At 43.7% G+C, this 16,551-nt stretch overlaps 1 protein-coding gene across 1 annotated transcript in view; it reads left to right on the forward strand.

Annotated features, from left to right (window-relative positions):
* Window positions 1-15,906, forward strand: part of PDE7B (phosphodiesterase 7B) — a 294,818-nt gene extending 278,912 nt beyond the window's left edge. Inside the window, exons 11-13 of the mRNA XM_080941986.1 lie at window positions 2,497-2,593; window positions 5,837-5,917; window positions 12,884-15,906. Coding sequence (XP_080798112.1) covers window positions 2,497-2,593; window positions 5,837-5,917; window positions 12,884-13,095 — 390 coding nt within the window. The 3' untranslated portion in view covers window positions 13,096-15,906. The remainder of the gene's footprint in view (window positions 1-2,496; window positions 2,594-5,836; window positions 5,918-12,883) is intronic.
* The last annotated feature ends 645 nt before the right edge of the window (window positions 15,907-16,551 follow it).

Below are 16,551 nucleotides of genomic sequence, written 5' to 3' on the forward strand. Positions count from 1 at the left end.
AAAGCTCAGAAAGACATGCAGCTGTTAAGTGCTTTCCAAACAAGCAAAAACAAAATTTCAGAAAGTAGAAACTCTCTTGTTTTTCCTTGTTTGGTAACTACCTCATCACAGAGTAACCTCCATGGAAGGTTGTGTGTATCAACAAGCATATAACCCTTTGTCTTACTTTTCTATCACTGCAAAGAAAACATTTAATTGGAGGCTTGCTTACTGTTTCAGAGGGTGAGGTCATAACAGTTGTAGCAACATGCATAAGCATGGTACTGGAGCAGCAGCTGAGAGCTTACATGTTGAGACAATAATGAAACAGAGAGAGAGAGAGAGAGAGAGAGAGAGAGAGAGAGAGAGAGAGAAGAGGAAGAGGGAGGAGGAGGGACGGAGAAAAAGATAGAGAACTGTGAATGATGTGGGCTTCTGAAACTCAAAGACAATTCCCATTTTCATACCTTCTCCAACAAGGCCACACCTCCTAATCCTTCCCAAACAGCTCCACCACTAGAAACCAAGCAGTCAGATATATGAGCACATGAGAGTCATTCAACACCCTTGTATGCAAAAAACAGTGCTGGAAACCACACCCTTGGAGGGATGGCCTTTACCAGAAATATCACAGCAAGGGTCCTGCCCCCTAGCCACCTGAATCACAAGCACCATGTTTTATGCTGTGATAGGAAGTTAATCAGTGTGACAGGTGCAACTTGAGAGGATCCTGTTCATTGCAGTGCCACCAACCCTTGAAAAGCCCATAGCTTTCCTTCGCCTAGTACCTGTCCAGATCACCTTCCCCTTCTTTCCCCGCCTGAGCTCTTGCTCAGATGAGGTTTACAGATTCTCCTAATCGAATTGTTGAATCAGACCTAGTCAAGCCCTTTCTGTTTTAGTCCATGGCAAGAAGCCATTTATGATGCAAATAGAGGGACGTAGTCAACCTCAGAGCTACAAGTTTGGTCCGGTGTCCAAGTGAGAGCCTTCTTCATGTGTCTCTCATCATCCTGGTCCCTTTGGTACAAATGACTGCATGCTCAGGCATGGACCCTGAGCTTATCTAGACAGACTGGCCTTAACCAGAGTCTGAGCCAGTCATTTTGTACCAGGCCTATACATTGTAGCTACCCAAAGAGCTCAATCAATGCAGGAAATACTCTACTTGCAGGTGTAGAACTATACTCAACCTTTCTTTCTAAACCAAGATTCTAAATGCTTAAAGCTTAGTACCCAAATGCTCAAAGATGAGCCAGATGTTGACTTTAATGATGCAGGGCAACTTGTAACGAAAAAATTTTAACCCTGCTTTTCAAAAGAAACTCTTGCTAACTCAAAGGAATCTTTAAAATCCCCAAAACAACTTCTGTCCCCTTAACTAGCCAACATGCATGCTGGTGTCCCTTCTAACCAAAGAACAAATAACTAGATTTATATGCTAGGGCCACCTAAGACATCCTGAAGCCCAACACTCCTGGCCACTCTTTGATCTGAAGAAGTGTGTCAAAGCAATAAACATTGCTAGTGAACAGGTCTCCAGGCTGCAGTCTCTTAGTCGTTGGTCAAAAAGGAGAACCTTCTTATCTGGGAATTCAAGATAACTCTCCTGGAGTCATCACTACTAGCAAAACAAATAGACACCCTAGATCCAGAGCCATGTATAGCAACCCAAGACGGTCTCACTTAGCTGGTCAAGTACAAGACTCCTGGGTTTAATATAACTTAGTATCTTGGCTGGCAATCTAAGCATATTTACACCTCCATAGACATGTAAATGCAGACACAATTGGAGACATACACAGAGAGTGTCAAAATAAGAGGATCCTCCATCTGAGACTGAACTGACAACCAGGGAGGCTATGTGGATTTAGCCTAGGTCCTCTGGATATACGTTATAGTTGTGTGGCTTGGTGTCTTTATGAAACTCCTAACAGAGGAAGTGGGGGGCTGTCTCTGTCTGGCCTGCCTTCTTCTAAAAGGAAATCAAGGGGGAATGGATAGGGAGGGAAGAGGTGGGAAAGATGGAGGTAGTGGGGGTGTTAAAAGGAGGGAGGAGAAACTACCACTGGGATTTAATGTACGAATAATTTAATAAATTATTATTTTATTTAATTATAATTACATAAAATTAATATAATTTAATAAATAGAATAAGTTTTTAATTCAGTGGAAAAAATGAAAATAGTGACTTTCAGTGATCATATGTGTGTTGGGTCAGATCCCTGCAGCAACCTGCCTCAGAGGGATGGAACAACACAAGGCGCCACTGAGGGCTTTCACTGAGTCTTTTCCAGGAAGCTCTTTCCTTGAACGGTGGCTCTTCTACTCTTTTAATGTGGGGGCTCTGAATGGCTTCGTGCAGTTGTGAATAAAAGTTGTTTCCTGAAGAAGCATGTCAGGGAGGCCCTCTGCAAACATGGGCCAGGTACCCCGAGACAGACAGACGGACCTTGCAGCACCTGTGGCTTGAGAACGTCCTCTCTGACAGCCTCTCTGTGCTCTGTGCATTCTCAGATCGCCCTGAAGTGTGCTGACATTTGCAATCCCTGTCGAATCTGGGAGATGAGCAAGCAGTGGAGTGAGAGGGTCTGCGAAGAATTCTACAGGCAAGGTTGGTAGACCCCGAGGCCGAGGGTGTAATTCTACAGGCAAGGTTGGTAGACCCCGTAGCTGAGGGTATAATTCTACAGGCAAGGTTGGTAGACCCCGAGGCCGAGGGTGTAATTCTACAGGCAAGGTTGGTAGACCCCGAGGCCGAGGGTGTAATTCTACAGGCAAGGTTGGTAGACCCCGTAGCCGAGGGTGTAATTCTACAGGCAAGGTTGGTAGACCCCGAGGCCGAGGGTGTAATTCTACAGGCAAGGTTGGTAGACCCCGAGGCCGAGGGTATCTTTCCCCTTCTCCTTTTGGGCAGTTCTCCTCATAAAACGGGAGCGGCTAATCTGTCATGACATCTCTCTTACATCAGCTCTAATTATCCTAGCCTTCTTTAACTCTCTTGTGAATCATCCAACTCTTTCGTGGCAAAAAAAGACTTAAATAGATATAATATCATAGATTTACTGTGGAAACAGGTAATAATAACACAGGACAATAGATGAAAGCAAAATGCACATGCACATACTGACACAGACAGCCATGTGCCTGTGTGTGCGTTCACATATTTACACATGCACATACAAACACATATATACATATATATGCGTATGTTCACATATTATATATATATATATCTCCCCTGTGGCTATAACAGTGCGGTAGACAGTTTGATTTTTGCTCTGACCTTCATTTTAATGAGCTGAGCACAGCCTGAAGGCTAAGCATTGTTTGGAAGTCAATGTCTTCCATTCTGAGAGAATAATTCAGAGCCTTTTGTGGGCCTTTTTCTTGGGTTCCTAAAACCTACAATGATATAGGTCAAAGTTAGCCAAGAACTAACTAGAATTTACACCATATGAATGCAGTTTTAACAATAACACAAATGGGTTTTTCTGTGAAATGCTGAATGGTCCTAATGTAGACCGTAATTTTTCAAAGATTACCTTCCTTCAGAAGGAAGGCAGTAAATCAGTGAGCAGAATCTTGAAGCAGGGTGGGAAGTAGGCCTTCAAACACAGGCTTGATTCTTTAGGCTGGGTTTCAACATTCAGGATGTTTGCTCAGGCACCAGCAGAACCCTCCTGCTAGTGACAGGGTCAGGTTTAAGAGGCTGGGAACAAATAAAGCTTGAAGTGTCCCACATACCAGCTCTGTGGGGAGATCAGACAGCCACAGCGAGCCTTTTGGAAAAACGCCCACTGCAAGATGTGTCAATGACATGTCAGTGGGTCCAATGACAGATGACAAAGTAGGGCTGGGTTCACACAGGGGCAGAGGCTCTGCTCACTGTCACAGTCCAGGAGCAAAAGTGTTCATGTGACTCTGGCATGTCACGTGCATCCAATATGAGTCATTAGAAGTTGGAATCTTGGTTCTAGTTGGCCAAGACATAACGTCTCCACGGAGACCAGAACAGAAGTAAGCGTGATAAAGTCGGAGCAGGAAGGGTTTACAGTTAGGGTGAGTGTTGATACATGAGCCATTGAAGCCACGGGAGAGGAGACTTGGAGTACAGTATTGAAAATCAAGATTCTTCTCTGTCCCACCTGCTTTTGAGTCAACCGTGGACTACGGTTGCTGCCCACTGTGGTTTAAAGCTTTTAATCTGCTCGTCTGACACTTTATTCAGACTCTAAGAGACTTGGGGCAGCAGTAATACCACTTGGGCAGACATGGAGTTCAGGAATCAAAGTTGTTAACTACGAGCAATTAATGGCATCAAGCAGTAAAGTTACTATAATGTGACTTTGCAAAACACTGCCCTAGAAAGACGCGTGTACACAGCATAGTAACATGGAAAAACCTAGAATGTTTGCCGCCACAGTCACTAGGGAGGAGCTTTCTCCCACACTGCCGATCTCCCAGCAGACAGAGGAACCGAGGAACAGACCCGTTACTTTTCAGTTAAGGGTCCTGCAGTCCAGACGTCCTGTCTGCTTTGAGAAGACTAGGCTGCTCATCCAAACTATCTTTCTGTCATACTGAATGTCTTTTAACTCTGTAGGAATGACTCCTAAAATCTTGATGAGCCCCATCTGGCTTTCGGTTATGGATTCAGACTCAAATGCCAACTCATTTCAACAGCCAGGCTTCCATCGACAGTTCTTAATTGTCTCCTTTTCTCCTCCTGCTGCTGCTGTGAGACGGGGTCTTGATATTTAGGAGAGGCCAGTCTCAAACCCACACTCCTGCCTCAGACTCTAGAATTCGGTGGCCACTATGTCATTAGGACAAGCATGATGAATATGATGCATTACATTAAACAGACAAAAAATTCCTTTAAGTAGAGGTTTCAGATACATGGTTCGGGAAGGAAAACGACAGTTTATGAATTAGGAAAACGGCCACATTCTCAGGATCAGGAAATTAGGGTTCCCCTCCTCTCCAACCCTCAGCACTTTAAGTTCTTTGTAAATATGGGTTGGTATCTCCACAATTAACCTAGTTTCTCAAGAAGTTTTTTACTAAACATCCAACTCTATCTAATCTTCAGTAAAACATATTTCTGTATGAATAATTCCACATGGGATGTTACAATTGCCATCAAGAAATATGGCTGACTCCATTGTAATACCCCAAATGCTAGTCGCAGCATCCGTGGGGGGAGACTGATTTTTCTCTTTGAACGTTCTACATTAGTTAGTAGAATTCCTGAAGACAACAAGTGTTTCATACTTGTCTGATAAGTAAAAGAAAGAACAAAGAACCTCACAGGAAGACAGGTAATGGGAGAGACCTGTAATGGAAGGCTTGCTGCTCTCCAATTTCTAATGTGGTATCTCTGAGGCTCATGTGGATAGCTAAATTTTAATTCACTATCATGTAAAAAGAAATTAAAATGAGTTCCTATTGTGTTGGACATGCATCAGAGAGTTCCCAGAATATACTATGCAGAAAGCTATTTCCAGATTTAACGTGGTAAGAGTCTCCTCCTACTGATTGTCCCCTACCTACCTACACATGCACATGCACACACACATACACACATACACATGCATGGGGGGGGAGAATAAACTGAAGCAATTTTAAGTATGTCCTACTGTTGAGACACCTACTCAAAGAAGCCACTGCTAGCCATCACTGATGCCCTGGGGTTTATGTCTCAGGCATCTCTGAGAGCCAATGGTCCTAAAGCGTTTATGATTCCAAGGGAAGGAACAGTGACCCTCAAACAGTTTCCTCCAACTGGGTCATTGAAGTTGATGCACATTCTCTGAACTCTTGAATTGCTATGTTTCCTCCTCTTTCTTCTTAGGTGACCTTGAACAGAAGTTTGAGCTGGAAATCAGTCCTCTTTGTAATCAACAGAAAGATTCCATCCCTAGCATACAAATTGGTGAGTTGAAATCTGGGTTTATTTAAAATGGACAGCTGGGCACCTCAGCCAGGAGTCACAAAATGATGATGATGATGACGATGACAACAGTAATAGTGGTATTAACAACAACAATAACAACAACAACACACAGAGATCTAAATGGCTGGGGACAAACAAACTCTTTAATCATGACCAACCTTTTAGAGAATTATCATTTGAAAAATCAGAACAATTAAGGAGTGGGGTTTGTTATAGACTTTTAACTAACTTAATACTAAGCTACTGTATCAACCCTGTGATTTTAGAATAGAATCACAGACTGGGTAGAACATCCCTATAATCCAAGCACTTGGGGTGATGAGCCGTTACGATGATAAATTCAAAGCCAGCATACACTTATGTAGAAAACTCAAAGCCGGACTAACCTGCATAGTAAGACCCAGTATTAAAAGCCAGGAGCTCAGAAGGTGGTTTAGAAGTATAGCACTTGTATGCTGTGTGCAAGGCCCTAGATCCACCACAGCTCTTCGCTGGAGCGGTGACTCGGTCAGTAGAGTGTTCGCCAGGCAAACTGCAGGTTCAGTGAGAGACCTTGTCTTGAAGTATAAGGAGGGCTGGGTGAGGGGATGTTAGCAATGTGCCTGCCTCACAGGGACACAAGCATGAAGATCTATGTATCTAAGAAGTCAGGCACAGAAGCCAGCACTGGGGTTCCAAGGATAAGCAGATCCATGAAGCTCTCTGACCCGCTGTCCTACCTGAATTAATGAGACCCCGTCTCAAAACAATGGTGGCTGGATAAATGACTTAGCAGTAAAGAGCATGTAACTGCTCCTGCAAAGGACTAGAGTTTGGTTGTTAGCACTCATGTTCAGTGGCTCACAACTGCCTCTGTGGGCACACGCACTCACATGCCCATACCTACACACAGACACACATACATATATGTAAATTAAAATAAAATATTTTTAAAGTAATTTTAAAAATAAAGGTAGAGGGTAATATTGGAAAATCATGCAATGTACCTCTGGCTTCCACGTCCAGGTATGCACACACATGTGCACACACACAGGAATATATGCATATGCATGTGCATATATGCAAAACACATGTACACATGCATGCACACACATATTCATGCACAAGCATACACACACACCAAAAAATAAATAATAGTAATAAAGGGAGAAGCAATTGAAAAAGATACCCATTATTGGCTTCTGGGTTCCCGCTGCATTCATACATAGGTGCATACCCATATACACATATGCAGCCACATGCACACACAGAAGCATCACACACACACACACACACACACACACACACACACACACACAAACTCGTAAGTCAAACTGAATTAGCCACTCAGTCTCTTCAGAACTCAGAGAGTGGAAACCCAAATGAATCCGGTTTTAAGACCCTTCCCATGTGAGCTAAGTGCTTTAGCAAGCACCTTTTCAGTGTGTGTCCTTAACTTTCATCCACAACAGTTACATCCGTGGCCTAGTCCCTGGGCCTGAAATCCTAGAGCCCTGCTGCCCCCTTGTGGCCGGATGACAGTGTTTCTCCACTCTCTGCTTCAAACCGCATTTCAGTCCTGAGGTCATAAAACCACACTCCCTTCCTAGTGTCCACTGTGGTAAGCTGCTCAAGTACAGTTTCAGTGCATCCAGAATGAGTCCTGCTTTATCTAATCACATTACATATAAGATCATTATGTAAATCAAATGGGTAAACTTTTACTTGCTCCACTCTAGTGAAGGAAATCTTTTTGCTCTATTTTTTTTTTAATTTAGGGTTTTTTTTTTTAAGATTTATTTATTATATAAGTACACTATAACTGTCTTCAGACACACCAGAAGAGGGCATCAGATCCCATTACAGATGGTTGTGAGCCACCATGTGTTTTCTGGGATTTGAACTCTGAACCTCTGGAAGAGGTCAGTCAGTGCCCTTAACTGCTGAGCCATCTCTCCAGCCCTTTGCTGGAGACACTGATTCTGTCTACATATACATACATCTAGCCTTTCTTTTCCCGGAAGTGCCTCCATTAAAACCAAACACAACTTAACCTCTTTTCCTCAACAAACTCATGGCTTTGCACAAACCCAACACAGGCCATTGCATTCAGAGGGTGGCAGGTCTCCAAGCTTAATGCCTGGGTTCTGGGGAGGAATGGGGTATCTGCGAATATGGACTGAAAATGAAGAAAGTGAGAACATGTTAGACCAGTTCTGCTGACAGTCATGGAGGGCGGCGTCTAATCCACAGTCCCACAGAGACAGCCTCAAGGTCAGGAAGCAGCAATCATTCAGCTGCAGCTACAAAAATCATCAGATAGATATGTTGGAATGGGTAGGTTAAGAAGAATCCATCTTTTTTCCAAATCCAAATCGCCCTTCAATATTCTTACACTGTCTTCATAACTAAGCTGATTCACCCCCAAATCTTTAGGGGGTGAAATTAGAAAAGGGGTTTAAAAAATAGAACCCTTGGCAGGCATAATGGCACATGGCTTTAATCTCAGCACTAGGTAGGCAGAGGTAGGCAGATCTCTGTAAGTTTAAGACCAGCCTGGTCTAGATAGCAACTTCCAGGACAGCCAGAGTTACTAGTGAAATCCTACCTGTCTTAGTTAGGGTTTTACTGCTGTGAGCAGACACCATGACCAAGGCAAGTCTTATAAAGGACAACATTTCATTGGGGCTGGATTAAAGGTTCAGAAGTTCGGTCCATTATCAAAGCAGGAACATGGCAGCATTCAGGCAGGCATGGTGCAGGCAGAGCTGAGAGTTCAGCATCTTCATCTGAAGCTGCTAGTGGAAGACTGACTTCTAGGCAGCTAGAGTGAGGATCTTAAAGCCCACACCCATAGTGACACACCTACTCCAAGGCCATGCCTCCTAATAGTGCCACTCCCTGGACCAACCATATACAAACCATGACACTACTTTAAAAAAAAAAAAAAAAAAAGGAGAGAAAGAAAAGAAAAAGGAACAGAGGCCAAGGCAAAGGGCACCTCAGAGTTACTGGGAGAGAAGAGGCAATGGCAGACATGCTGCCTCAACATCCTGGAGTCCACCCTGCTTTCAGTTATGAAGTGTTATAGTGGGGTTCCTAATTCTGAGTCTCCCTTTGTTAAACTCTACATAGAGAGAATCATGCCAGGTTGCTGTTTTATAACACTTTGAATCATATGTTCCTCAAATTGAAAAACCTTTACCCTATTAAGCACTCAGCCTAGACCGGCACAGGGCTGATTTCAGAGCTCTGTCCTGTTGCCATGAGAACACACATATCCTGTCTCGTTGTATGTCCGGGTTTCCAGCTTAGTGATGTGTGGTAGAAAGGGAACTCCCCTGGCTACTACATCGGAGTAACAACTAGAAAGAAAAGATGATTGTGAAACAACGCCGTTCCTGTCACACAGCTGCTAGCCCTTACAGGTTCAGGCTGGGCTGTGTAGCAAGGCAGAACCGACCAGATTAGAAAACCCTGAACAGATCATTCTAATAACCTGCAAGCTCTAGCCACGCCCACCACACCACCCCATCCCACCCCCACATTTCTCCACTGGGAGTAGCTACACAGTGTAGCTATTTTCTCTCTTCTGAATCTCCCTGACTCAAGCATCTCCTCTCATCTTGTTGTCCTCTGTGTCTATTGTATTGACTGACAGAGACGCCTGTGTAACCTCTTATTTTTCTTTAGTTTTGATAATTCCATGTATGGAATAAAATACAATCATATCTACCCCATCTCCCTCTCCAACACACACACACACACACATACACACACACACACACACGCACACCAACTTCGTGTCTTTTATTACTTTGGACCAAAGTCCAGTTAGCACTGCCTCTTGTGATGTGGAGCCATTCACTTGAGGATGAGAAACCTTCTGGTGGTGATATCAATTTAAAAAAAAAAAAGTATTATTCCTGTCCTAGAAACTATTCACTGCCAAAAGCAACGCCATATGAACAGGGCCTAAATATAGTCTACCCCATCCCTGAAGGAATTTTAGCTGGTTTAGCTTAGTTGTATAGATCTTGCAAGAGTATCCATGACACCTTCTGGCACAATGAAAACAAGTCATCAAGGAGGACGCGCCCCAGTCAGTTTGAGATTGGCTTCTCATATCTTCCGTCTGAATTATGTGGTATCTCCAGCAAAAGGGTCTCACAGTGTGGTTGTGATGGGTAACCATGGGCAACAGCAGTAGTTTACATTGTTTTTGGAGACCCCTGGGGCTTCCTGAACCAAGAATTCAGAGGACAGAATTCCAGACCGTGCGCTACAATTTCATCTAACAATCCATGTCTTCTGAGAGAGGCAATGCCCGCCTATGCAGGACCATTCCATCCTACTTTTTTGTTCAAGTTGTATTGTGAAATTAGATTGCTAATGAATGGGTTCCCTCGAGAGTTTTTCATATACCCTTAGTTCTGGTCATATGGCTCAATGGTTAAACTTTGCTCTGCCTCTCTGTTCTTTTTTGGTTTTTTTTTTTTAATTTATTTATTTATTATATATAAGTACACTGTAACTGTCTTCAGACACACCAGAAGAGGGCATCGGATCTTATTACAGATAGTTGTGAGCCACCATGTAGTTGTTGAAATTTGAACTCATGACCTCTGGAAGAGCAATCAATACTCTTAACCACTGAACCATCTCTCCAGCCCCCTGTCTCTGTTTCTTATCCCAATCCAAAATGAGATATTCCTGAGTGCGAGTCTTAGTTAGGTTTGACTTTCTGTAGAAGTAATTGACATTTCCCCAAAAGGAAGTTGCACTCCCTTCTTCTTTCATGCTCCCTCCCCTCTCTCCAGCATTTTTAAAAGACAGGAAATCAAATGAATCTCTGGTTGGTAAAAATCTATAGAAAGACAACCTGCATCTCCTATAAAACCACCATTCCTCCCCTCCTGTCCCACGATGCAGGAAGGGTGGCACCAGGCCACAGTGAGCTCATCCTTGGAATGTCTGGCAGCACACTGGTCAATGGTTTCCCAAGCCCTTCTGATGCTTATTCAGACTTTAAAATCATTTTCTTATCCAGAGCAAAAAATAAAGTCTTCAATAAAAACAGCACAAATACAGAGATGATCCCAGGGTAAGGTCGAGCCGGGAATAAGTGCTGAACCTGTGACTGGTCTACTTAGGAAACAGCACTTTCTAAAATTCACACTTTGGACTTCAGAAGGCTATCATCTTCCAGTATTTTTTTAGTGTCAAATAGCTAATCTCTTCTGATGTAAAGGGGTGAAATTTTAAGGATAGCAGGTACAAAGGGAAATACTCAGACCTGAGTCTTAGCATCTATTAGCACGGCCAGTCAGACATAAGACCGCTGTCCTTTCCTGAGCCTGGGTTATCTCAAAGACTCGGCTCAAGACTTAAGTCACACTTCACGCAAGATACTCAGAAATGTACAATAGCCTTTTTACATTGCTGCCTCCTTCTCTCTTCTTAGCATCCCCAAAGGCCAAATGTCTGCTGTTTGTCCAAGGGTAGCATAGGATCAAGTCTTATAATTCACAGGTTTATAAATATGTCTCAGGTTCCTATTCCTGCACAAACACCATGACCAAGTTGGGGAGGAAAGGGTTTACTCAGCTTACACTTCCACATTGCTGTTCATCATCAAAGGAAGTCAGGACTGGAACTCAAGCAGGTCAGAAAGCAGGAGCTGGTGCAGAAGCCATGGAGGGATGTTGCTTACTGGCTTGCTCCCCTGGCTCGCTCACCCTGCTTTCTTATAGAACCCAGGTCTACCAGCCCAGGGATGGCACCACCCACAATGGGCTGGGCCCTCCCCCCTTGATCACTAGCTGAGAAAATGTCTTACAGCTGCATCTCATGGAGGCATTTCCTCAACTGGGGCTCTTTTCTCTGTGATAACTCCAGCTTGTGTCAAGTTGACACAAAACCAGCCAGTACAAAATATGAAGGGTTAGTTACTGGGGAAAATGTAACAAAAAAAATCTGAGATATTTCCAATAATTCTGAACTAAGCAAAAAGTTATCTTTGTTCACTGTGGAAATGAGTGTTTGATGGTTAAGAGAACAGAGTCCTGTAACCTCAGCACTCTAGAGGCTGAGACGGGAGGGTCAAGACGAGTTCAAGACCAGCCAGGGCTGCGTGATGAGACCCTGTCAGGACGTGGGATGGAGGAAACTAGGAAGTCTGACATCAAACAGTCATCAACAGTCCCTAAAGCAGGCTTTCTTCTTGCAGGTAAAAATCTATTATCAAAGGGGCCAGGCGAGTTGTCAGCTGTGGAACATTTAAGTATCATGTGCCAAGTTCAAGCCCTAACTCGAACTGCTTTTAAAGCCCTGTGTTGACATTGAGTGTTTAGAGCTGGGCTTGGTGGTGCAATGTCTATAGCAAGAAGCTAGCCTAGGCTACACAGCTTTGTCTTAAAAAAAGAAAAAAGCAAAATAAAAACACCACACACGCGCACACGCACACGAAATAAAATGACTTCGTTTTAAACGTGGTTGTCTGATGTCGCTGATGGTAAGACAGCATTACAAAGTAATCATCTTGAAAAGGTACCCAGCCAGGAATGAGCTCTTTATGATCTGAACCCGTGGCGTCCTCATTAATTTCGTCCCCTCTCCACCTGCCTTCCCTAGTTCCACACATTTTTTTTTTCTTTTTTGCTAGTCTTTCTCTGCAAATGATAATGGCTAACGTCCATTACGTCAGTCGGGAGCCTTAACCATATAACTAGTGTTAAGCCATTTGCCACAGAACTCTGAGAATCGGGATGGTGCTCAGCTCCTTTCCCCAAATGCAGAGGCGGAAGTACGGATTTTAAGTGGGAGCCACAAAATTAAGGGTAGTGAGCAGATCTTGGTTGTTCACACATGCCTGGCTGGGTGCACTGTGGGTGTCAGCCTTGCTTCTGAAGGAGGTGGCTCTGACCCCCCTTGTGGTGACCTGGCCTGTGACCTTGCCTATTGCAGGTTTCATGACTTACATCGTGGAGCCACTGTTCCGGGAGTGGGCCCGCTTCACTGGGAACAGCACCCTGTCCGAGAACATGCTAAGCCATCTTGCGCACAACAAAGCCCAGTGGAAGAGCCTGCTGTCCAATCAGCACAGACGTAGGGGCAGCGTCCAGGACCCAGGCACCGCACCTGAGACCCTGGAGCAGACGGAAGGCGCCACACCCTAGGGTAGCGGTTCGCTGGAGTACGGCCATCTGTCCGTCCACAGGAGCACGGCCATCCATCCAACTGCCCTCTCAAACAAGTCCACCACGCTGGGTTTCGATGCCACCCACCTGCCACTTAGCCCCTCCCTTCATTGATCCAAGTGTACAAAAGCCATTGTCACCTCAGCATTAGCTGCCGAAATGGGCAGCTCTATCCTGTCATTTGGAGCTGATTCTGGGGCGGCTGCCCCAACCACAAAGACTGGAAGTAAGAAAGGGGTGCTTCTGCCGTGTCTGCCTCTGGCCCTTAGTCACGCTGACTGGCAGTGACTCCTAAGTCCAGAGAATTTTAAGAGTTCGACATTGGACAGCTGACCTGCATGACACCAGCATACTTGGAACTCCAAGATTGGTCTTACATGCCAGAGCACAAAGGAGAGTGTGAGAGAAAGTACCTTCTATTTTAATAGTTAATATTATTATTATTATAAAATAATAAATCTTTTTAACTTTTATATTTCATGTACCAGAGAATGGGTCTAAAACTTTGGACTAAGAATATTCAGTGTACCCAAACTTAAGAGGGGTTCACTGTTTTGCTATTGACTCTTTGCCACATTGGGTCGGAGAAGTGGCACCTTTGCAGTTTATGAAACCGCACGTCCCTCCCATCTGTGGAAGGTGCTGTACAGCTCATCTCTTTGCACCGTTAGCCAATCTGTCTTTTATGGGTTCAGTGACCTGTTTATATTCACAAGTGTACATTTTCTGTAAATACCAAACGCTACTGATTCCCATGCCAAAATACATGAGTATTATGGGATTGCTACCTGTATAAACAATGGCACTGTGAACAGAATACTGTTAGTTTTAATACAAGAGAATGCATTTGTAAATATGGTATAGAGTTTATTAATATACTGTTGTTTGCAGATAAAGGCCTTAACTTTAAACATTTTTCCTCTTCCCAAAGCTGCCCAACCTAAATCCTTACAGATGTCTTTCTGTACCGCCTGCCCCCAGTGGCCATCTCTGCTTTCCTGCTAAGGTCACAAGCCAAATAAGGAAACCTTTGTTTGGAAACCTCTCATGCATTGAGACTACAGTTTTTAATCTAGGGCACCACGTATGGTTTCCTCAGATTAATGATGCCCTTCCAGCAAGATGTAAATCACTTTTGGGTGCAGCAATGTTGCAGTTTTAACAAGCTGGCTGATAAGCTTGTGTTTGTGTGACTCCTGATACGAAACACAGGGGACATCAGCCTCATGGAAGACATAGCAGGACTCAAAAGCCTTGTATGACCCTGTCACCTAATCATCAGGGAACTCCCTGCCCCCATGCCATGCATCTGTCTGATGTGGCTACAATACCAAAGTCTCTTTGGTCCGTGGTTGATTGGTATGCGTTTCTTTGGTGTTGATAGTAACTGGATTATTTCCTTTTTTTCCACTATAGTTTCATGTGAACAACTGCCCAACTGTTTAGCTGAATTTAATATTATTTAAGTAAAGAAACTATTTCAGTTTCATAAGAGACTTTAGCTTTCCAGTAGGCCAATGTGGTTCCTTATGGCTGCAGCCAGCAGACTCAGCTTGGAATTGTTACCGTTCGTCTGTAGATGCTTGGCTATAAAATCCAGCGCGTATGGCATTCTTACCCAGCCGAACTGTGCATTGAGCCTTTTCTTTATGAGTTCTGGTGTAATTCATGTTATTTGGAAACTGCCAATGCTCTTCTCTCTTCACCTTAACATGTAGTGGGAGGGGGAACATTTCTGCCGTGAACAAACTGCTTCTCCAGCCGATAGCAACAGTTAGCTCTTACTTCCTTAGGACGACTAATGTGGGGCTGTGTTTCTCCTAACAATACAAGTGAGACGTTAAAAACTTGGCTGGCCTGGAATCTTCCTACAGAGAGATGTGGGGCTTACAGAGTTAAGGGTGTGGAGAGAATTGGAAAGTTGATTATATTTTCACTAGTGTAAGTACGATTGTCAGATGGGACTAAAGAAAGTCTGAGGAATTTGTGATGTGGTAGATGGTGGGACGTCACTGATATGGGTGAGAAGGGAAGTTGTGGACACTGAGCACTAACGTCTGTCTTCTCAAACAGCTGTGGACGGACATGTATTTCTTCGTTGCTATGGTATTCTGAAGCTCTGAGTGTAAGCAAGGCCTCCAATGAGAATACAGCAGATAGATTCCTGCTTCAAAACCTCTCTTATTTTGGGTTGTAGCCGTCTGTTTTTATGCCTATGAGATCAAAACAAAGAGATCAACTGCTCAGGATTACAAAATAGAAACAGTAAAGAAAACGTTGCTTCTAGCTAATGGAGTCTACCTGGAGTTTAGGAAGCAGATTTTGCTTACATTATAATTATGTTGTGATTGGAATAGGATAGGGCATTCTTGGTAGTTCCAGGTTTGTAGGGGAAAGGTTTACATTGTGATTGAGTCTTAAAGTGACATCAGGAAATAAAAGCTACCAAACATCTAGTGATTACAACACTAGTATAATAATCAGAAGTGGAGCCTGACACATGAGGTAGATGTGCCTGCGTTTCTCTACTTCTGGAAGCTTCTCGTGCTCCTCATTTGTTGAGAAAAAAAAAAGATAACTGTGAAAACTCTTCTTTTTTGCTTGCTAATGGCTCTCTTGGAATAATTTTATACAAGTTATCCAATAAGTAGTGGAGACATGGCCCCTGACCCATGTGTCTATATGGTTTCAAAGCTTTGAAAGTCTTAGTCTGCTAGCCTGCCTAGCTCATGGATCATCAACTGGTGACTCAGAAAGGAAGGATTCAAAGAACTGCTTTCTTAGAGAGACAGCAATATCTCACAAAGGGGTGAGGGGAGGGAGGGGGAAAGAGAGGGAGAGAAATATGAACATGAATACATCCCTATTGGGCCTAATGATCAAAGCCTACTTTTCTTTGCAGTCATCCAATACGCCATCAGACCTGATATGTGAAACCCTGCCAACCCAAACTTCCTGGTTAGGTTAAGTAAAAACTAGTTGTTTTTCCTTGCCCTGCTTACGTCTTCCCTCAAAGGGCCTTGGAGCTCATCTGCAACCCGTCCTTCAAACAGTCCTTCCAGTAAACCACAGAGCTCCGTGCCTTCTGTGTTAAATCAGATATGCTCACTGGCGCTGACTTGGTTATGAGCTTGTATTCCTCATGCTGTGTTCTTTTAAGACTGTAAAATCGTCATCTTGTGTACACGTGTAAAGTTTAGGGGGGGGGGACTTGTGAGTTTTGCTCAAAATGTGGCCTACATATTCATTGGCATGTCTATCCAGATGAACATTTAAAAATAAAGATAATTTCTTTAAAATATCACAGTATAAAAATATCCTGATTCTCCCCACATGACACATCACCAGCCAACCAAATGGGAATGTTCCTGATAGGAAAAATACTCACAGAGCAGAGCTGTAAGCATGTTCTGAGCGGCTCCTTCCCCCCCCCCC

Source organism: Micromys minutus, assembly GCF_963924665.1.
Source record: "Micromys minutus genome assembly, chromosome: 30".
NCBI lineage: Eukaryota > Metazoa > Chordata > Mammalia > Rodentia > Muridae > Micromys > Micromys minutus.